The sequence below is a fragment of the Coturnix japonica genome, chromosome 5 (assembly GCF_054131305.1).
Source record: "Coturnix japonica strain WE chromosome 5, WE-NBRP24, whole genome shotgun sequence".
In the NCBI taxonomy this organism is placed as follows: domain Eukaryota; kingdom Metazoa; phylum Chordata; class Aves; order Galliformes; family Phasianidae; genus Coturnix; species Coturnix japonica.
This window is the reverse complement of record NC_140667.1, coordinates 47364132-47388030: the sequence shown is the minus strand read 5'-3', so window position 1 is coordinate 47388030 and position 23899 is coordinate 47364132. Positions and strand designations below refer to the sequence as shown.

General features: G+C 40.9%; 1 protein-coding gene across 8 annotated transcripts in view; it reads right to left on the bottom strand.

Annotated features, from left to right (window-relative positions):
• The window catches only part of WDR20 (WD repeat domain 20), a 62014-nt gene that overhangs the window by 32440 nt on the left and 5675 nt on the right, over window positions 1-23899 (bottom strand). For 5 of the 8 annotated variants that reach the window (XR_001555840.3, XM_015865441.3, XM_015865442.3 and 2 more), the window contains exon 1: window positions 13287-13548. The exons of 1 other annotated variant lie outside the window; for it this stretch is intronic. Coding sequence is in view for 5 of the 7 variants with exons in the window: in XM_015865441.3 (XP_015720927.2) it covers window positions 13287-13535 (249 nt within the window). In the remaining 2 variants the exon portion in view is untranslated. Of the gene's footprint in view, window positions 1-13286; window positions 13570-23899 lie in introns of those variants that run through there. 2 more of the 8 variants (XR_014946793.1, XM_085549451.1) reach the window with 1 other exon arrangement.

Here is a 23899-nt window from a genome sequence, read left to right as displayed (position 1 = left end):
CTGGGTACCACAGATAGTTGGACTTGTATCACTATAAATACACTTTCTTCACTCCTTTAATCCAGCTGGGCTCTAAGAAGCTTCTGGATGAAACGCTCTGCCTGTTCTTAAAAGCTGTTCTGTACTTCCCATGGAGCCCATAACCTCTAACACCGCAGTGTTTTCATTACGCAGTTGTTGTACTACCAGCAATAGCTTACAGCAGGGTTGGTCAAAGAGCAGAGTCCTTCCAAATTAATAGCAAATTTGGGGGGATTAGGATTTATGGCAGGTCTGGCAATGTCTCAGACATCTCAGGAGGGTTTCATATTATTTATTCCCCCCTTCTTTCCTTTTACAACTTAAGAAACAGTGACTGCTTCACTAGGCTGCTTCAAATCATATTCCTTTTTTGCCAGCGTTCCATCACACACACTACCTTCTAACAGCAGCAGCTGAAATTTGCTTTCATTAACACAAGTAACTAAAATTTTCCACAACATTAAAGACATCTCTTCAATGCCTCATACAACAGCATCAAAGACACTTCCCTCCTTCTACTGATAAACTCATTCCACAGATCTTTGAGTTACATTTATCTCCTGCCTCCAACAGCTGTACTTCAAGCCAGCTCAGCTTGATAACCACACTGCAACATCTATATCTTCGCAAAACTTTCAGGCTGAAGGAAATATTCCATAAGTACATCTCCAAATTGTTCCTCATTGGTTACAGTTCTGATATTGGCTTGTTTGACCTTATAGAATTTGGAATACAAGCAGCAATCCCTCTCAACTTTATTAGGAGAACCCTTTACTGTTTTCATTGGTGACCTAAAGACAAAAAGGCAGCATTTCTGAAATCACTGCTAAAATACCTCACATCCTGAGGTTCTCTTTTCAACAGCTGTTACAGCCCCATCGAACAGTAAGGCTCACAAAAGGACATCAAGAGCTGCTCCAATTCCCCATTTCACAACAGAATGAGCTCAGGTTCTAGATCTCCCTCAGTTAAAATATCTAACATATGAATCTAGAATTGACAGTTCAGAAAAGGACAGGGATCGAAGCGATGCTTGGAGCCAAAGTTACTCATGACATTTAAACTGAGATACCAGCGCAGTGGGCATTTCAACACTCAGACAGTGGTGAATTTCTAAACTAAATAACGATGGTTCCAACCCTCCTCTACTATTGGAGTAGTAAATGTACATGCTGTAGTCACTTCACTTAGAGGAACTGAGAGAATTAAAGTGTACTGAAGCAGCTGTAAAGTAGTCAAGGAAAGATATATAATTAAGTTCTATGAGATTCTCTTATGATGTGCACTTAGTTAACCACAATTCCTTCCTCAGCAGCTACGATCTAGCTAGCAGGTTATAACAGATTCACAGCTCTGGAGTAAAAACATTACATTGCTGTTTCTTTCTTATTTCTTATACTTTAGTAGACCCTTATATTTTCTCCTAATGCTGTAGTCTACTCACACGACTTGCTGCACTTATCATCAGTCCTCTCCTACCTACTTATAATGCTAAAGTACAGTTCAAACTGTACAAAGATATTTATACACACACACTAAATGTAAGAGACAAAACAAGGAAAACAGGCACATAAATGTTCAATGGATTCCACATAAAAGCACAGACGTCCGATTCAGCAACTGCTACTCAGTTCTCTGGCTCAGGTGAGATTCTTACAGAACACTGCAAGTTTCTTTCACTTGGAAACTGTTTAAATTGGACAATCTCTACGTAAAACTTACAAAACGGTAACTGCTAAAAGTGCTGTTTATTTAAATTAGAGCTGGCTGACTGCTCTTAGGTGGCCCCTGAAACATGGAACAAACTGAAAACATCACGGGACTCGATAGCATCATCCCTTGACTTGTTCATCTCCAGAGCACACACAGGGAAGTTACCCAACTTGTCGGACCAGAGTTCTGCTCAAGTCACACCTCCAAAGCCTGGACTTTCACTGGAGCTTTGAACTATTTATTTCGCTGTTCCACTCTCAAATGTGAGTATGATGTTGTTCTGCTATCAGAAAAAACCAAACACACACATTCAACAGCTCATATCTATGAATACTGTCCACTGGTGTTAAGTTTATATTGCCTCTGTTCTTGGTTCTTCCTTCTTCGAGTGCTCAGACATCCCAAGTATCCTTAAAACACGTTACACAAGATTAAGTTCCCTGCTGAAAGACTAAAGCCACAGCAGCTTCAAAACCACAGCTGTGCAAATTCTATTTCTTCCGATTTTAAAAAGACCAAAACACAGCAATAAAAAAGTTACTTCCAAAAGGTGGCTTTACAGGTGTGTTTTGTGGCCAAAAATGCTGTCCCTTTACAAAGCCCTTCTATTTTCTGGTTTTAACAGTGCAGCCTGCAGTAGAACTCCTCTCTCCAAGGGCATTCACAAGTATTAAAACAAAACATGCAGAGACTCTAAACATGCACAAGACAAACTAACCAACGAATAAGAATTTGACTGATTTATAGAATCAATACCAACATTCAGTTCATTAGCACTAAGCACTATTAGCCAATTTACTTGTAAGCTCCAAGCTGCTACATGATCATTTTTATCAAATTAAAGCAAGCTCAATTTCATGTAAACTTGTCAACAGGTGGAAGTATAAATTCAAACCGCTTAACAACACATCCATTATAGCTCTGTTACACTAAATAGCCCACAGGCAAGCAGTATTAAGTTGTTTCCAACCAGTTCACCACTCTAGTATTTATCTTCTCGTGTTTTTCCCACCTCTCTTTCAGCACAGAAGAGGCCAAGTTATTTCTTTAGGATTTAAAAAGAAAAAGCAGCAGCCGAAGAGCTCAGGATTATCCGTTGCTATAACAAACCAGTGTTTTAGTCCAGCAGCGTAAATTCGCTGCTTGAAAGAAAAATTTTTATCTGTTCCAGAAAAGCTGCCTGAATAATTGTAGCCCGCGCTGCAATGTTGCTATAGAAACTTATTTCACTGTAGCAGTTAATTGTTAATCAATTTATTTTTTTTTCATTACAAAGCTCAATAAGAGTCAAACACCACAGAAACGTCTGTCCAACAAGTCAAAGCCATGTCTCTTTCTGGCTACTGTTGGATTTTGCAAGCCCTACAGGAATGCCAGACATTTTTCGTACACTATTTTTATTAAGCCAACAACTCCCTCACATTGCAGCATGTTAACTAAATATTACTAGAACAAAGCAGAGTTACTTCTGTACTAAAAATAAGATGCAACTCGCTGTTGTTCTTACAGCCCCAGAACAGCTCTGCAGAAGGTATGTGAATAAAGTATCTACTAAATATATAACCTATGCTCCGATCCAGCATGAGGCCCACTGGTTTATACTTTTTGTGGTTGTATTTAGTAACAGGCAGATGAAATAACACATCTGCCTTAACTCTTTGTTCTGACGTTAATTTACAGTACTTTATCTTCCTTCTGGGCCTGAAGACATTTCAACAACCCAGGCCAATGAGGCAAAAAGCGCTGCTGAACAAGAATAAGAAGCAGGCTACTAGAAAACACACTGAGGACCAAATCCCTGACAGATACTCAGCTGTGAACTCAGATTTTCCATAATCACACACAGTCTGGGATATCATCTAGGTTGCAAACCAGAATCCTGATCAGGAAGTTTGAGAGCAAAAGGCATCAAATTCCTGATCTGGGCATAAGTTTTCCTATTTTAAAGTATGCATGGTACTATAGATACTCTAAGTAACAACGAGAGCTGACAACTCCAGTGGCACAGCTATTACATGGAAAAGGAAAAAAAAAGTATTAATCGTGTTCTTTAAAAATTACTATTAAAGGGCTTAAAGTGCTTAATTTACGAAGCGAACACACAACACTGTCTCTTTCCTATGGCTGATTTTCTCCTCAAGCACAGAAGGAGCCATCTGCCTACTACTTGTCACTTACTGATCTTCCTGCACACAGCTGTGCAGGCCACAAGTATCCACATCTCAAGCCTTTTGCCAAAGGTCCTAAACACAGCCCATGGAGCTGAACAGACAACACAGAGCCCAGCTGTTTAACCATCCATCCCACTGATACGGGCACACGAATAACACACATGCCAGGGGCTTCTGCTTTCAGAATCATTCATACCTTCCAACCACCCCAGATCAAATACTGCACTTTCAATCAAACACAGAACTTCACTCTTTGGTAGAGTCTCTCCTGTCAACCCTGTGAGAAGGTCACAAACTTCATCTAGAGGAACAGCACATTACAGCTTTGCAGGCGTTCGCTAAAGGTTATTCAGCACAAGGGAACACAGATCCTCTGCCGAGGTGAGAAAGGCAGCCACGGCACATGTCAGGCTGACATGAGCATCACGGGACAGCTTCCTTGAGAGCACCCTGTATTTCTGAGTCTTCTTCAGGGGAAAAAGCAAGCAAACAAAACAAACACCCACCTGGGTTAACACAGCTGCATCTATAATACAAGTAAGAAACACAGCATTTTTGAAATACCAAACTATGAAAGTTGTATTGCCAAATCATGCAGCTATCCCTGCTCTCATAACTTACTCTTTCAAGATGGACCATTGTGACACCTTAGTGTACACAGCCAGATATTCAAGACTTCTGGCCCACACTCCTATTAAAAAGGTCTAAAAAGACATGTTACTCATATTTATCGTTATCCTTGTGACAGTGCAGGCCAAAGTGTCCATAAGGTGCCATTCCAATAGCTTATTTCACAATATTCCTGGGCTTTTTAAACACAGCCTCAATAGATATTGACATCCACTCAAGTCTACTCTCTTCGCTGCTTCCTCTTCCTTTAGTCAAGAGGGAGCTTTAAAGTCATAAGCTGGAATCCCATGAAATCCATGAAAATTTTCTCTCCTAACAAAATGTAAACTCCCAGCACCAATAACAGGAATTACATTTTGTTTTCCTAGTAAACTGAGGACAATATTTTGCTCATAACATCCAACATTCATGTAATTTCTCCTCCTTACTCCAGGGCTTTCTTTACTTTAGAGCTGTTGCTCAGACCAGCCGTTACTCTAATACAACATTTCGCATTCTCCAGGTATGCATAGATTAGGATTATTAAACAAGGACCTGTTTAGTACAACCACTTTCCAATCCCACAGAGTTCACAACAGAAAAGTATTACTACTTCAACTGCTGCAGTCACCTGAGAATTCCACAATTAACTTCTGAAATTAAAGACTGATCACAGTCAGTACTACCAGAACTGAAATCATTTTGCAGAAGGTATCACTTAAAGATTTGTTATTCCGTTATGAACAGCTTTCCTGAATAACACAACAGAAAATTCCAACTCCAAGTTATAATCCTGTCATTGGAAAGACTTCAGTTGCGGTGCCTGGTGGTCCTGCCCACAAAAACTACAGGGCTATATTTTCTACCAGCAGTCTGCTAAACAGAAGCTGAAACAAGAAAAAACAGCTGCTTTATTTTAAACTACAGGAGGCAAGAAATAGGAGCAATGTAGATGATAAAAGATGAATTGCATCCGCATTGGTACTTACTAGTAGATTGAGGTAAGGAAGGAAAAACTGTCAATTTATGAGGACATTAACAAAATATTATTATTTCAACTCACATTATGGCACATTTATTATTACTGTTTAGTTTCCATGAGTTTTCTCAAAGGAGAATGGCATTATTAGGTTGAAATCCTTGGCTTTCCTTGCCTGTTTTCAAACAGCACTGTGTCCAAATGTGTCAACTCACAGTCAAGACAACTGGACAGCAAGTGACCTCTGAATACACATCACTCAAAAATAAGCATTTCAGATGGCTTCTTTTAGTCAGAGACCTACAATACTTCAATCTAGGGCACTAAATTTGCTTTCACAATGTCAAACAACAATTATGGCTTGTGCACCAATCAGAGATAAGATTAGGCAAGGCTTAAATAGAGTCTGAAGCATCTTCAATATTCATTTTAATTATTAACTGTCAGATGTCAAAGCATAATGCAAACTCCTTGCAATCTAAACATAACACAACTCTTTTGTAAATATTCTGACAAAGCTGGCCCACAAAGCTCTCTACGGAAGCAAAAACGTTTGTACTACAAATGATCATTATTTGTGTGTGAGGCATTATGACTAAAGTGTTGTCGGCCTGCAAAGATTAAGCACCACAGTTAATGGTTTGATATTAGTCTAAATTCCTCTGACTTAGTGTACTAGAAATATACTTGCAATACCAAACAAATTCTACCTGCAGTGGCAAAAAAATATCACTACCTTTTTTACTGCCCACAAAACACTGCCTACCAATGAACAGCATGGCCTAGCATTGACACTAACACACTGCCACCACGCAGGCAGGAAGAGATGAACAACCTATGCCCTCAGAGAGCAATCCTCCCCAGGATTTGCTGCAACATACACCTTACTAAAGTCAAACAGTTACAGTGCAGGCTGGAAGCATAGACTTGCGCATGGATTAGAGAAGCAGAAAGCACCCCAGACTAACGCTACTACCTACAGACCAGAAGTAGACCCAAAAAATCATCATCTTATAGGCTTCATCAAATGCAAAAATGCTCTTCCACAGTAAGAAATGTTTAATAGGGTAATTACTAAACAGCTATGTATTCATCATGTTTCCGCTTGATTCAGCCCTAATTGTTCTATATAAGCCTCATGACAGGGTTAACCTGTTAAAACTACCTGCTACCCCTGTAACCCACCACTAACTCATTGCTATTTCCCTCCAAAGCGTTACTGAAAGAAATTTCTTAAAAACAAAACCAAAACAACTAAAGAAATCAAATCACCAGAACAGTCTGTAACAAGTCCTGGCAGTCCTTAGCATGGTCCAACTAGAATTATGGAAGAAAACATCCAGCTACATCGTAACACTTGAGCTAGTGAGTCTACCTAGCCATTAAAAGCCTGTGTTTTCCAAAAGTCTCTCAAATACTTTCATAAGCACAGATCTGTAGGACGCCAATTAGTGATCCAGCCACAACACCTCCACAGGACTGGAGAATCCAGTTTGAATGTAACTCTTACCTACAATACTAAGAAGAAAATCTCAGAAAGAAGTTGAGAGATCTCTTGGGACACACAAAGAAAACAACCATAAAATCCGACCAGATCTGTAATGTCTTTATAAGAGGGTTAATAGTGTCACATCTATGACACCTGAATAGATGTGGACTACACAAGCCCTCACAGCACAGGAATGTTTATCCAGTTACAGGATCACATCAAACACCCTCGAGGAAAGTTCTGATTTCTTTTCTGCAATTCTTCTAGTAGCCAAAAACTTCATAGTGGAATGTGACAGTTAGAGCAGGCAGCCTCTTCCTGGTATGAAAAAAACCAAAGTAATATCTATAAGCACAAAGATAATCAAGGGAGAATTCCACAGATGGCAAATTTGCCAGAAGTCAGCATCAAATCAATCTAATTGCATTCTGAAAAGCAAAAACAAAACAGAAAAATAACCAGACTATAAGTAAAAGGTCAGCAGCAAACACAACGCCCTGACATTAGGAACACTTCTGCTAAGGCTCATGTGACGCCCACAAGCAAGCTATGTGCTGTGGCTTTTAAGGATTTTTATTTAAAGGACAAAAAACACATCAAACTTGTGAATAACAACAAGATGAGAAGGGTTATTTGCAGTGCACTGCACAGAACTGAAAATGAAAGCACCTTTTAATAAAGTTAGCAGAACAGAATTCAGTGAAAACATTATGGGACAAATTAAAAGAAAGCATGGAGGAAAACAGGGATAAACCATCCCAGCAAGTCAATACCATGAGAATAATTCACGAATCTCAACTTTCTTCAATACAGTAGCAAGAGCATCAGAAGAATGACACAGGAAATTATTCTCCCTTTTTCTGGAGCAATACCTTCTACCTCCTTGAGGTAGTGCAAGTAATGCGAGCTAATTGAAGCTAACAAAGAAGAGCAATCGAACACTTAGAAGCCACAGCATGAGAAGAAAGGTTAAGAGAGATCTGGATTTGTTGCCAAAGGCAGTCAGTGGTTCTTCATGACCCCAGCAGAAAATAGCAATCAGCTTTCTTCCCCTCAAGAAAAAAAGTTTTGTTAGATATTAGGAAACAAATAGGAAAACTATGCATAAATGATGCATGACGGCTGTGGGATTCTTATTCTAAAACTACCTAAAACTGGTCACAAAGATGTAGGTACAGCTCACTATGCTTCAGGGCCAAGTGTCTCTAGCATTATCTTCACAAATCTCAACATCTCTATAGCTCAGATATGCTGTTGGAATGTGCGTCTTTTTGGAGGCCCGATACAGCCTAGTGATATCTCAATATAAAGTAATATTAACTCACCTTCCCACCACATTTTGAGAAAACGTGCTGTTTCTGCAGATTCCAGCTTCCAACCTAGAGATACCGAGCATTGCTCTTCCCAGAGAGAGCAATATACTAAGCATGGTGACGAATGCCACCCTTTATCATTCCATCATTAAGACAAGATCCTAGATGAACACTCTATAGAACAAAAGTAATCACCAAGGATAATACTTTTCAGCTGGACAACAGAGATTCCAATAAAGAAAGATATTTAAGAAGGCAATTTAGAGTAATGCAAAGGAAAGAATCCTATGTGTCATTAGTAGTTTTGCTGATAACCAGGGATTACCAGAACGCTGTGAAAGAAATTGAGATTTGAGCTTACCTTCATCTTAGTACAAACATAATTATTTCTAAGCCCATTGTTCAATGTAAGGTTGAAAAGAAAGCACACAGATTCCACCCTCCGTGCCTTCTCCAGCCTGAGCTCCCCACCTACCTATCTTTACTACGATACCATTATAACACACTCTAACATCACGCAGCCATTGACAGACTGCTGCTTTAGGTAGCTGCAGGAAAAAAAATGCAACTGAAGACGGTCTCTTTTGGCAAGAAAGAAGTTCAAAATGAATAATATCCCACTGTTGGGGTAGCCTGCCACATGTTAACAAAGAAATATTAATATAATAAGCTGAATGACATTCAAATTCAGCAACAACCCAACACGTGTGGTAAAACCCAAGACTGTATACAGTGCCATGCTGTTGCTAATATGCACCTTCATATGATTGTATTGAAGCCTCAGCTGCATGCTGACTTGCCCAGAAGCCTTTATAATAAACAGAGTGAATACACTAATTATAGTGGTGGGGGGAAAGGGAAAATGCACTAATTTCCTAGTAAAAAGGGAAACAGATTGGGTAGTTAAATGTCAACAGCAATCTAGAAAGCCTTGACTTGTCAGTCATTCCTATGACAAGAAATAAGATGAAATAGCATGCTCCTTCTCAAGTTTAATGAATCCACTAATAAATCATTTTGCAAAACCAAACACAAACCAGACTGAAGTACCTCAAGACTGTCCCATAAGCAAGACATAGGCAGCAGCCCTCATTCCTGATGTGTGCTGCAGAAAAAGGCAACCCAAAGCACCAATGCATCATGGTTTGATAAATCATTTCTGAATGATCACCTTATACTTCAACAGAAAAAGCCTCCTCTAACATCTTCAACACTCAGTTAAGATTAAGTCAACAATCTCTAAAGAACAAATAATTCTCAATCTGACTTAAAAAAGCAGTAAAGGCATTGCTCAGGTGAGACCATCAGGCAACAGATCCAACCCAACAGGCCAGGAGGCAGCTTTGTTCCTTTCACTTTATCCCCTTCTTTGCTCTCACTGTGCTTGCTCATAACTAAACCCAAGGTGAAATGGTTCAACTCACCAATCCAAAATAAAATCTACCCAGAGAAAGCACATGTATTGAACTACCAGTTTAGCAAGCTAATCTTTGACAAGCTAAACTAGCTCTAACTGAGGCTGAGCATAAGCAAAGCTAGCAAGGATTCAGGGAGCACATCAGAAAGATACTTCACTGCTCTACCATCATTTCCAGCTGTTACTACATCAGTTGAGTTCACAAAAATTCAACCCTTCAGTCTAACAGGAAATCACATCTCGCCTTAACACCAAAGTTAAGGAGGACTGAAAGACAAGGGTTACTGACACTCAGCATAGTTGAGAATAATTATATACTTAGATAAGTAAAGCAAAGTGGTTACCTCCCATTCAATCGCAGTTCAATTTTTCCTTTCTAAACTATACATTCACTTCCTTTTTCAGTGGATACAAACCAAAAATCAATAGTTTTCTGGAAGCCTGCACTACTGTATCAACAGAAGGAGAACTGATCAAGTTTTCGTTACCCTAAAACACAAACAAAATAACAGACAAGAAGAAACCCAAAACAGTGGTTCACAACTGATATGCTTTCATTGCCACTGGATACATGGCAGTATGGTGATATGTTTCATGGTCATGGCAATTCTTTCTGGTAAGAAAATCTCTAAAGACATCTTGAAATGCTCCCCAAAACTCCCTTACCGTTATTCCTATTACCATTATTTATCAGTACTCCAATCCCAACACAACCATCCTGTACTTCAAGCAGGTTTCTTAGAAAATAAAACAAGCTTAAACAAATATCTTGAAAAGATTTTACATTCTATAGTTTGTATTTCCTAAACAGAACACATATGTTAGCAGTGTACTTTAAAAGATGATTCACAAATGTAGCAGATGCAACATGTTTAGGATTTAATGGAAGCTAAAAGAAGGAAACTTAACATCGCTGATTTAAAGAAATGTCCTTACAAAAGTGGTACTTTTCACTTAATATTAATATTAAGTGTCATTCATGGCTCCAGTTTGATTCCTGCTTGCCATGTACTGATCTGCAATAGGTGAGTGATACAAGAATTATCTCAGCATCAGACAGACACTCCTCCTTCAAAGTCCTGGTGATTCGTTCACTCATTTTATTAAAAATATAACACTTAAAGTTTGCTCCTGTTCTTGCTCTGGAAAAGTAAAATAAAAGACACAGTCTTAGCTACCTGATACATAACACAGCACTAACTTCAACTTGTACTCTACTATCTTAACAGCTTCACCAACATGAAAATTATACTCTGAAAGTTATTACGGAGCATTTTAAAGAGACACCTCAGTAACGGTGAAATAACTTAAAAGAGAAGTTGTTAACATTTGTATTATGCAGAGGGTCACAAATGTTTTGGTCTTCAGAGGAGCAAGTCCCTCCCCTGGCTCCACTGCCAAGCAAAGGAAGACATGCATAGTTCGTCCAGTTTAAGATGGACTTACATACTATCAATGTAGGTAACAGTTGCTCCTTCCTGCAACTATAGCCAGAAAATAGGTAACCTTTTACATTACAAAACTCCAATCATCAGTTGAAAGTGTCAGCCCCTTCTTCTCTCAACTCTGCACATAGACAAAAGCATCTTTCAAATGAATAGTTTCAAAATAAATTCCAAAGAAACAACCATTACAAGTTAAAGACAGCCCACCTTTTCTAGTCTGATTTTAAGCACTTTCCTTAGCTTATTCCAGCTATTTCTCTAGATTAATTTTTACAGAATTTAGCACATTACAGAAAAAGATTTAAGTATATTTTCATTTGTCGGCATTTTAAGAGCTGAGTGAAATGAATTCTGAACAATGCATACATTTTATATATTATATATATATATATATATATAATTTTATATTACTATGAGGAAAATAACATGCAATGCTATAACAGGTATATCACAAAGCTCTTACGTTCACAATCTGACAAACTAACATTTTCTCCATTACTGTGTAGCACAAAAGCAGCTTTTAGCAGCCAGAAAAAAATATATTGAAACATTAATCTCAAAATCAATTCTACAATTTGAAAAGTTACTCAGTCCCCTATTTCCAGTGCAGTCCCAAGCTTCAGATTTCAATTCTCTTTATTTTAAGCGTGGCAAGAGATGATTAAGACAATATGCAAGAATCACACCTACCATTGCCACACTACGTAAAGGCCTGTTCTGTAACACGCAAGAGAACTCCGCGGTTACTTTGTATGGAAAAACACAAGCTCAGGATATAAGAACACAAACATGACAATAGTTTAAATACTTGATTTGCAGAGATATTGTCACAATATCTTGTAAACAGTAAAGACAGCAAATGCTTAGAAAACGTTTGATATCTCATGACACGCTTCAAGAAATATTGACTAAGTGTTACTTAAGACAACTAGGTTAAGAGAACTCACTACAGTGCAAAACCGAGACCCAGACCATTATACAGAACATATCAGATCTGTCAAGTCACAGTAAGCAGATAATGAGGTAGATTTAATTCTCCTGTAGATGCTTCTATTTTGCAGAGGAGCAGTGATTTGGGTGTTTGCTTAGCAGCCTGCAGACTCTGTTATGTAGCCTCACCTACAGGCTTCCTGCACAGTCCAGGGTGCATCACCAGCCCTCCACCTACTTAGTCCATGTTGTATGTTGGACTAAAGGCAGGGAGGCTTGAAAGGACTCACCTTAAGGGAGCTAAGTTTCAAGTATACGAGATAACAAACACCCATTTCTTGAAACATAAATCAGAAGCCTAACAATCATTACATCTGTGTTTTCATATATTGAATGACACACGTTCATACTGTATGACAAGTTCCAAATGCTCTTCTAAATGCCATAAAGACAACGACCCTAAGAAACAACTAGTAGAAAGGATTTATTCATAAACACGATGACCTGAAACATCAAACGCATAAACTATAAGTCCCTCATCAAACGTTAACCATTAAAGAGTCTATCTCAAGTCGCACCAATGAGCGTCTTCCGTAAAAACAACTTTCTCTGCGTTAATTACCTGACATTTAAAACTCAGCTCTCTAGACTGCTCCCATTTAAGAACAACCCTGAAATCAGCCTGCACTTCAAAGGTATGAGACAGGCCTAATATGACAGCAAATCCTGCAGCCCTCCGCCCGAAGCTCGGCAGCCTTTCTCTGCCCTAACCGCGGGGATTTGACACCGCCGTAATCACGGCGGGCATTAGCTCCCAGCAACCTCCGACCTGAAGCAGCAAGTGAAGGAGGCTCGCAGTTCCCTCGCTGTCGGAAACCCTGCCCCCATTCCTGCACAGCGAGCAAGGCCCAAGCGATCCCACCCCTCCCCACCTCCCCACGCACCTACGGGTGCGACACGGAACGTGCCATACCCCCCGGTAAGCAGCGGGCTCCAGCCTCCTGCCCGGCCCTACGCTCCCCCTGCCCCAGCGGCTGAGCGTGCAGCGCCGTGCCGGGCCGTGCCGCCGTCACCCCGCGGTCCCGCCGCCCCCCGCCCACGACGCGGCCCCGCGGCCCCTCGGCGGGCGGCCCCACAGCGGGCGGGTGGGCGGCGCGGAGGCCCCTGAGCCCCACAGCGCGGCGGGCGAGCCCCGGTACCTTGCGGACCCCCTTGTAGATGTAGAAGTAGAGCTCCCGGCCCACATTGAAGCAGAGCCGGTCCCCGTTGCCGCTCTGGTCGTTGACGTTGACGAAGGAAACGCGGACCGGGTTGGAGCCCTGCGAGTTGAAGGGCACCCGGTTCGGCCGGCTGTACTCCGAGTGGCTCAGCAGCTTGTACAGCCCCTCCCGGGTGGTGAACTGGGTCTTAATCTCGTTCATCTCCTTCCCTCCTCCCTCCGCCGCCATCTTGGAAAGGAGCATTCATCCTGCCCCAGTGCCCGGATGTAGCTCCACTGCGCAAACGCCGCCGCCGCCGGCGCTCGCTCGGCGCTGCGCGGAGCCGGCCACGCAAACGGCGTAAGGGGGAGGAGCGGCCGCCGCTGTTTACTGCGCCTCCGCGCATGCGCCGGGCGGCCTGTGCCTGGGCGGGACTGGGCGGGGAGGGGCGGGGCTGGCGGGAAGGGGGAGGGGGCGCTCCGTGAAGGGGCGCTCAAGATGGCGGCGGCGAGAAGGGGGAGTACAGGGGGTTTGTGTAGGAGCTGCCTGTGTTGGAGCGGTGAAAAGGGAATAAATATCAACGCGCAGCCGTAGGTGGATGTTTCCAGTCGACCCACCGCTGTCCCGATTCTATGGTTCTATAAAGGCAGGCTGTGCCTAAGGTGCCAGGCTGGGGAGTTGGCCCCGCTGAGCGTTAGTTAACTGGAAAAACGGGTTGTCACGTAAACCACGTTGTTGTGAAGCAGGTCAATGTCCTCCTCTGTGTGAGGGATGAAGTGGAACGGGCTGAAAGGGTTATTTTCCCCAGGGAGGCAAGGCTGTGCCTTCTGGTAACTGCATCAGCCTTGTGGTTGGCTTAAACTAATCAGAGACTGATCTCTAGTGTAGAAATGCATCTGACCTCTCTGTCTTTGGGTACCTATTTCCATTGCCTCCCTTGAATCAGTTCCAGTAATCATGCAACCAAAGGGTGAGTCAGATCAGCCTGAGAAGCGCCCTGCATGCAGAAATGAGAAGCAAGTTGTTGGTTGGCAACCGAGCTGATCCCATCATCGCAGCTGCTAGAGCCAAAATAAGGGAGAAGTTAGAAGTGTGCAGCTGTGGGAAGAGCAGCACAGTCAGACTGCCTTGTAACAATGTGCTTTCAAGGTTATTTCACATCTAGCTGATCTGCTCTGATGTAGCTGCTCCAATAGCTGTTGTCCTCCTCCCTCTTTTCTACTGTCAGTACCTACTGCTACATCCTTTACCAGCTGTGTTTTTCTGACCTTGTAATGAGCCATTTCTGAAAGACAAGCAGGTACTCCCTTCAAATATAAGGACAGGTTTTTATGAACAGGTTGGCCCAAGTTGTGGTGGATGCCCTGTTCTTGGAGACACTCAAGGTCAGGCTGGAAAAGGTTTTGAGCACCTTATTGAGCTGTAGATGTCCCTGTTTGTTGCAGTGGAGTTGGACTAGATGACCTTTGCAAGTCTCTTCCAACTAATTTGATTCTGTGATTCAAAGGTGAAATGACTTAAATGAGAAATGTATAAGGCAGAGGGGACAGGAAATGCAGAGCAGGAGGGAAGTGAGACCTTGCCTTCTTTCCATTGGTTCAATCACAGAAGCCCACTCAGACTCCTGAGGTCTAATGCTTATTTTCAGATCAGTTTAATTCAAAGGGATTTTTAACTTGAAGCTAAATGTTGCCTTGTTGTTGATCATCAAGATATTAGTACAAAGTAGCTGACAGGAAGCAGCTGAAGATCTCCAGGTTAACTCATGCACAATGGAGATTATAACTTAGTGGTTATCTGAACAAGTACATATAATCGAACTGTAATGAGGCCAGGTATTGAAACCTTGCTTGAAATTCTTAAGACAAAGCCAATCAATAATGACCGATAGATCTTGACACTTTTATCAGCCAGCTGCCAGACTGTATTGATGTCCTCCTAGAAGTACATGAAGTAGGAGAGTAGACCTGCAATTATTTTAAAAGTCTTCATCTAGAGACTGCTTCTTTCATGTGGAAATTCATGAATGGACTCCCAGAGAGAAGGTCAGAATGTTTTCAGTCATAAAAAGAAGAGCAGTAAATGCGAAGATCTCTAAATGATGGTAATACTCAAAACAGACGAAGATTTAACCCCCCAGAAAAGTTGTCCCAAGTTGACATGCTCAGTATGTCTTATTTATGACGCACTGAAAATAGCGGGTAGAACGCTTTGAGAAACTAAGTAGGAAACTTTAATGGAGGGGTTGTGTGGAATGCAAACTTACTAAAACCATAGTAGGCCATCTGTCACTAGTGGAATGAGTGTGATCCAAAGAATAAATAAAGTGAACATGTAGCTGGTTATCAGCGGTACGTGATGGTGCAGAAAGCCAAAGAATTGATGTAGTGTTTAACATTTACCAAGAAACATCAATAAAAGCTGCTGAGAGATTCCACAGAGAATCCAAGACAAATATTCATTCAAAAAACACAGCTGCAAGTCACAAGAACGCTATTGTACAGCCCCATCAACAATCCTTACCAAACAGTTGTTTAAAGAATGGGAAAAAAGATTACAGTGATAAGCCTTATGAAAAAGTTCTCTGTGGCACTTGTAAACTCTTCTGTTTCAAGAGAACCGAAGATTGTAGTTCTGTAATGATCCCATTAGGACACCCATAGACGTGTTGTTTTGTATGCACAATCAGTGAACAAAAGGCAGTTGGAATCACTGCTGTATTGTGCCTGTCATTCTTGCAAATGTTTTGATAAGTTGGAAAGCAGATGTGAGCAAAATTCACTAACATTAATAAAAGAATATGGCCTTCTGAAATAAATGCATAAATTGGTCCTACAGCTTTTGGGGCTGCAGTATAAGTAGTGCTTTTGCTGGCCTTGAGAAAACAGCCTTAAAACTGAGTTAATCCAAGCACAGTTATTAACAAAACCTTTCTATGCTTGAATTGGAATGTTGTCTGTTACTCCCCTGCAAGTGCAACAGCTGAGATCAGTGGCGGTTTCAGTGATGCTTTTATCAGCACTACTGGGGGGGGGGAAGTGACTACACCCTATTCCATCATGCTAAAAGCATCTCTTCTGGTATGCACTGCCAGCAGATTATGAGGCAGAAATCAGGAGCCCATCTCTGTAGTATTTATCAACTGTAGTATGTCTGTCATGTGTGGCTTGGGCTACTGATGCTAAAAGGATTTCAGGTATCTAATGGGTGACCAGAGTATCAAAAGCTTTGCAGTGTGTTACTTCTTACCAAATTATTGATGTGTGTGAATTACTAGCAGGCATGCATATACACAGATATGTAAGCAGCATGTCTGGACTCTGTATTTGCGTCAAGAATTTCTTCATAGCCACCAACACTAAATAAATGTGATAATGGATTGTGATATGTATTACAAACCATAAGGGTGCTAGAAAAGCATGTAGGTGTTTACTCAGCTAGAATACATTGTGGTTTTGTGCTGTCGTCTCTTCCCAAGAACAGAAGTATGTGGGAAAAAAATGTTTTCATAGCTCTGGGGGCTTATTAATTAAAAACAAATGGATATCTAAAGAAAGAAAAAAACCATTTGTGTTAAAGGAGACGAGATAAAAGATATCTGCTTTGCAGTTGGAATTGAGTAACAGTAAAATCTGTTGTGTCTTAGAATGAGTTTGTTTTGCTGTTTGCAGTCAGCTCTCTGAAAGTTATCTCCTGAGCAGACTAGCTTGCCTCCATAGTGAAGACTGTTACTGACAAAAACAGTTCTTATCTTGAAGTCTTAGCTACCCCCTAGATTATGTTCTCTGAAGGTAAGACTGATATTAAGAACTTCATTTAAATTCTGTGGAATGCTGGAGAGACTGGTTTGATAAGCCTGCAAATAGCTGTGTTTGTAAAATGTGCTGCAGCATAATGTGCTTCTCAAAATTCTCTACATACGGAAGACCATTTATCCATACATATGGTACTGCTGTAATCCAAGCGAGGAATGACAGCGTTGTGAATAAGCAAAGTGTGATCATCGTTCAAAAGCAACAACTGACTTGCTTACAAAACTGGTATTTCTAGACAGTGATGCTTATCAGTGCTGTAGCATGAGAAATTAGTGCCATCAGGAAGGCCAAGAATGTGCCTAAATTGCAGTCTGCAATAGCCATTCATGTTTGTAACTCAAGCATCAAAATATTCAGTATGTAAATATTGTTCCATTCAGCTGTTTTTTATTGGGCAAGTCTTCTTGGTGATCGTGTTGTGATTTCACATGTTTGCTGATAGGTTTTGCATATCAGCCAAGCAACTTGCAGTTGGCACGAACAACAGTTAGTTAACAGTTAGTCAGCCATGCAAATTAAAAGGAAACCTGGCTGCCATTGTGTGATTTAAATCTCCCCCAAGTAGAACAGGAAATAAGGAAATCTGAGAGTAGTGTCCTTGGAAATAATAGACTGTAACATCTATGGAAAGGGAAGCACTACAAGCAGGACAAGAGAAAATGGTTTTAAGATGAAGGAGGGAAGATTTAGGTTGGATATCTTCTTTACCAAGAGAGTGGTGAGGTGCTGGAACAGGCTGCCCAGAATCTTGTGGCCTTCTATGATGGAGTGACGGCGTTGGTGGATGAAGGGAAGGCGACCGATGTCATTTACCTGGACCTGAGCAAGGCCTTTGACATGGTCCCCCATCACATCCTCATCTCCAAATTGGAGAGAGGTGGATTTGATGGGTGGACAACTAGATGGATAAGCAATTGGTTGAAAGGCCACAGACAGAGGGTGGTGGTCAATGGCTCTATGTCCAGGTGGAGGCCGGTAACGAGCGGCGTCCCTCAAGGGTCTGTCTTGGGACCGGTGCTCTTTAACATCTTTATTAATGACATCGATGAGGGAATGGAGTGCACCCTCAGCAAGTTTGCTGATGACACCAAGCTGAGTGGTGCAGTCGATACGGTGGAGGGAACGGATGCCATTCAGAGGGACCTTGACAGGCTGGAAAGCTGGGCTCGGGTGAACCTAATGAGGTTCAACACGGAAAAGTGCAAGGTTTTGCACTTGGGCCGGAAGAACCCCAGGCACCTGTACAGGCTGGGAGGAGTTGTCCTTGAGAGCAGCTCGGCTGAAAAAGACCTAGGGGTCCTGATAGATGAGAAACTTAACATGAGCCAGCAGTGCGCTCTGGCAGCCCGGAAAGCAAACGGGATCCTGGGCTCCATCAGGAGAGGGGTGGTCAGCAGGGATAGGGAGGTGATCGTCCCTCTCTACTCTGCTCTTGTGAGGCCCCATCTGGAGTACTGTGTCCAGGTGTGGAGCCCTCAGTACAAAAAAGATATGGAGATTTTGGAAAGGGTCCAGAGGAGGGCCACAAAGATGATCAGGGGGCTGGAGCACCTCCCCTATGAGGACAGGCTGAGGGAGTTGGGTTTGTTCAGCCTGGAGAAGAGAAGGTTGCGAGGTGACCTCATTGCAGCCTTTCAGTACCTGAAGGGAACTTACTCCCAGGAGGGGAGTAAACTCTTCGAAAGGGTTGATAATAGCAGGACTAGGGGAAATGGTTTTAAGTTGAAGGAGGGAAGATTTAGGTTGGATGTTGGGGGGAAGTTCTTTACTAGGAGAGTGGTTAGGCCCTGGAACAGGCTGCCCAGTGAGGTTGTGGATGCCCCGTCCTTGGAGGTGTTCAAGACCAGGTTGGACAGGGCCCTGGGCAACCTGATCTAGTAAATGTGTATGTTTGGTGGCCCTGCCAGGCAGGGGGGTTGGAATTACATGATCCTTGAGGTCCCTTCCAACCCGGGTAATTCTGTGATTCTGTGATTCTGTGATTCTGTTGTGGATGCCTTGTCCCTGGAGGTGTTCAAGGCCAGGTTGGATGGGGCCCTGGGCAGCCTGGTCTGGTATTAGATATGGAGGTTGGTGGCCCTGCCTGTGGTGGTGGGGGAAGGGGGGGTTGGAGCTTGATTTTTGATGTCCCTTCCAACCCAAGCAATTCTATGATTTTATGATTTGGTGATTACCAGTGTAACACAAATTTATCCGAGGTTCTGGAAAAGGCTGAAGAGAGGGTTAATCTAGAAACTCACAGGCTAAGAACATCTTGATGGAGTTGTTTTCTTGGTGCTTTGGTGTATTTCTCAAAGAGGATCTGAAAGCTTGTTTGCTTGTACTGCATTCTTTTATCATCATTTTCACAAGACAGTATTTCCTCAAAATAAACATGCTGCAAAGATCTTCACTGGAAGAATGGCTGTCTGCTTTCTCTCAGTTCTTGGAAGATTCTTCATCAGTGTCACAAGTGCAATTTCAGTTGCAGAGCCTGAATGACTGGCTTCAAATTGTTTCAGTTGAAAGACTGAAATTTTAGATGGATGATATTCTAATGGAACTTTTTATGGGCTCACTGAAGCAAAAGTGCTTTGGATTCTGTATAGCACAGGCTGTTCATTCAATGCTAGTTGAATCATTTCATGTTTATAGAAAGGAGAGCTCATTTCTCTGGATTATGTACTGGCTTCATTATTATGGTCATGCTCATGACTTTCATTTGCAAGGCAAGGTCATCAGTTAAATCCACAAATATTGGACATCCATCATGTCCAGAACTTACCCATATCTGGGATCTGGAAGATTGGTGAGTAGAACTGTGTAACCATTCAGACAAAATTTCCCAATACTATTTTTATGTCAAAGTGGATTTATAGTTTTTATGATAGGGATTTTATGATCTGCAAGGCAAAGAGAAGAGGCTGAAGAGGATGGAGATTTATTGCTCTGACATGTATTCTTATAGCATTAACATATGCACCTTATAGTTTTAGTACACAAAATTTTTAGTTCCTAAAAAATTATCAGCACTGAAGCTTTCAGCACTGAAAATACTTGTAGAACTGGAAGTCTGACTCGTTCTGTGTGTAGTGAAACTTGTTCAGTTTCTCTCTTACTCTCTTTCTCCTATTGTAAGTGATGGGATTATTGAAGAAAGTACTAGTTCAAAAGTCACTTATGCAGATAAGGCTCTTGGGTCCCTGCTATTCTAGTTCACCTGAAACTACCATCCTTATTCATACAATATTATATTCTTAGCTAACATATACTTATCAGTAATCATTTTCTCAACTATGCACAGTAATGTGATAGTCCTTGTCTCTTGCCTCCATCTTTCTGTGGTGTGATGTGACACAGTGACATGATTGATGTCATTTGCCAATATTTGTTCAGTAAGTTGAGTTAAATGCCATCTGAAATGCCATATTAAAAATAATCAAAATAAAATATCTATTTTAAATAATGTATTCACTATGAAGATAAACTTTTTTTAAAAAAAAGACTTTTGGAAGGTTATAACTGCTGTGCCATGTATATAAGTACATATTGTTATCTCACATCTCTACATATGTTTCTTCAGTATAACTTGACTTCTATAGAGAATATTTATATTTGCTGTATTAGCCCCATCTGGTGAATTCTAACTGCATTGCAAACCAGACAGACTTCATGCTGAACTCCCATGCTCCAGCTCTTAGGTGAGTGATGGGACATACAAAGAGACCCACGTTCCTTTCTCTCTTTGTCACAGTAGCCACAGTGCAAGCACCAATGAGGAATCCTTATTAGTAGAGCATTAGCACAGTTTCTAAGCTTTTCTACTGTTTTAATGGATTCATCTTGCAAGTTATGGTGCTACTATCTTCATTTGCATTCACAAATATGAACAGTCCTATAGTGCATTTTAGCCATTCACAAACAGATGTATCCTTCTTTTCTGTTCTTTGAGTGCTGTTCGAGCTGAGATGATATGTGACAAAGCAGAGTCTGTTCATCTATCATCTGCACTGCTCTAGCAGAAGGTTTAGTTTTATTTCTTGGTCACAGGTGGGTGGGATGAGATGACCTCCAACACAGTTCTTTCTGCCCTCAACTGTTCTGTGATTCTGTAAGTTTAGCTTTTACAGAATGATGTATATTTGTGCAAGACTGATATAAGTCAACATTATTTTTAGCATGTAGCATTTTACATACCAGCTGTAGGCATAAAAGTTGTTTTGAAATGCAGAATCAGGATGTTTGTTTCTAGATAACAAATGAAGAGGCTGCTTGCTTCTAACATATGGGTTAGTAAACCCAGTCAGCCTTTGATTTACAGTATATCAGATTAATGCATGCTAAGTACTTGTCCAACTGGAAGTCTGACTTGCTCCACATTTAGTAAGTCTTAGTCAGTTTCTCTTTACACTCCCTCTCCCACTGCATGTCTAAAGCAAGTGATGGACTTATTTTAAAAAGCATGATTTGAAGGTTTCTTTCCATCAATTCCCTTGGAAAATTCAAACATAATCTTATTGTAATATTCTAAATCATTCTAGATAGCCTAAACCCATTATGTGTTCCATTTCTTGTCTTCTCACAGCTGTGGCTGGAGAGAACTGTGGACAAAATAGCACAAAATAATATACAGCTGAGTTCCTGCGTATAGCCTGAGGATGCTCAAACCTTCTGATTTTGTTGTGGTTTCTAAAGAAAATCAGACTTGTGGCCCTTATTAATCTAGACTGGGCATGCCCAACTCAGTGAGCTCAATCGTATTCTGACCACCATGTAGTCAGGCACGGGACAACTCAAGCTGACTCCATTACTGCTTTGAATTCTGGCACTAAAGCTTTCATAGAAACATTTATTGTGTTGATAGTTCCAGGACTGGTCTATTTGAGCTTTCATTCTTCTCTGCCTTCCTGACTACAAATGTGACTGGGGTCACAATACAAAACAATAGGCAGCATGTATATCACCTTCAGTGCAAGGCTCTCTTGCTGTCATCGTTAATAATGATAAATGATTGTGAATTGAATTCACTGTTCTCTGTCTAGTAGCTCATTAATGTCAAGTGCGTATGTTGCAAAACAGCTGTGGGAGCACAGGTGCACAATAGAACAGTAGTTCAAACTCTAGCAGCAAATTTGCACTGACTGGGTAATAACCATTGACTGAAATTCGTATAGCAAGAGAATAAAGATAGAATCACACATTACAACACGGCTGCATTTCAGTTTTAGTAAGTTTAACATTTAAAGAAAAAGGTCAAGTTTAATGAACTTCTGCTGTATCAAATCATTCTTGAAGTGCATGTGTTGCTGTACACTGCTGCACTTCAGCAGGATTCCGAAAATTGGAGGAAAGTGAAATGCTGTAATTTCTGTAGTTGTTATGTTTATTGGATCACAGAATAGGTATAAAGCATCAGTTAATCATTCTTAGGTATTTTCTCATAGATTTCATAGTAAGAGACTCTTGATCCTTTATTTCAGAAAGGATTTACTGTTCGGTCACCTGTGCCTACTAAAACGTTCACATTTCATTCAGGGGACACCTCTGTGCTGCATAACAGAGATTATCTTAAATCCTAAGGAAGACCAAATACATCATTTGGAAGAAAGGCAAATCAAAGGAATTGTGAAGGAGCATTCTCAATTCATCAGCTATCCAATTACACTCTTTGTAAGTGTCTTGTTTGAGATGCTAATAGTACACACTTGGAAACACTAGTTGAATACCTAATGTCCTTGCAGCATTCCCAGATGCTACTGGTACAGCAGTAACTAAGCTGTCTTTGTACTGTTAGCATTAATGTTTACAATAAATATTCTATCTTATGTTTGTGATAATTTCTGGATTTTTCTCCCTGATGATCACCTTAAGACAGTATCTATATTTTTATACTTTTTACCAGTCTAATCTATATACTGATCTTCTCACTTAGCAACTCAGAGGATATCTTACAAAACTAACATAAACACTGGTGAGTACAGTCAGACACAGCTGGTACTTCTGTTAAAATCTGCACTATTTGACAAAGAAAATACAGATTTGTAGCCAAACATCCTAATTGTGTGGGTAAAGTAATAAACTTTGAATATATATTTCATACTGATATACCATAGAGCTGTATATTTCTGGGCAAAGAATAAGTCTGGTTGACATTGACCAATGTAGTAATTATGTCTTTTAAGCAGCAAGTTTATGGTTTCAGCTCCAAAACTGATGAAAGATGAGAAGAAAGCAATTTAGGGAAATGCTGTGAATACCAGGTGTGTTGGTATTATTTCATGAATGAACTCCATGAAAATGCAAAGTGGAGCTGGAAATACTTCTCATATGACCTATAACAACCCATAGTCCCAAAAAAGCATCGACATGCAGGGAAGTCAGTGAAGATGGAAATATCGTGCAAATTAAGGAACAGAACAGGGATGCAAATGAAGATGTTTCTAGTGAAAATAACAGACCACTGTCATTTTCCATCTCAGACAACTAAGGAAAATGTAGCCAAATCATCACGGTTATATTTGGTATAAACTCAAAACTGCATTTCTATCAGATGAAGTTGGAAAACTTGTACAGAACTATGGGTAAGGGACAGACATTTCATTTTGACCAAATGATCTGAGTTATAATTTTAGGTAACTCGTTAGGAAGAGAAGCTATGGCCTGGAAAAGAAAAAAGATGAAAAATCTCTTCTAATATCCCAACCCTTCCCTCCTCCTTATCGCAACTCAGATTTGTAGATCTACTCTAAAAGAGCAAAAGCAAGGCATGGAAAATGCATTTGACCACCAATTTTTTACAGTTTTATTTTGTAATAAAGA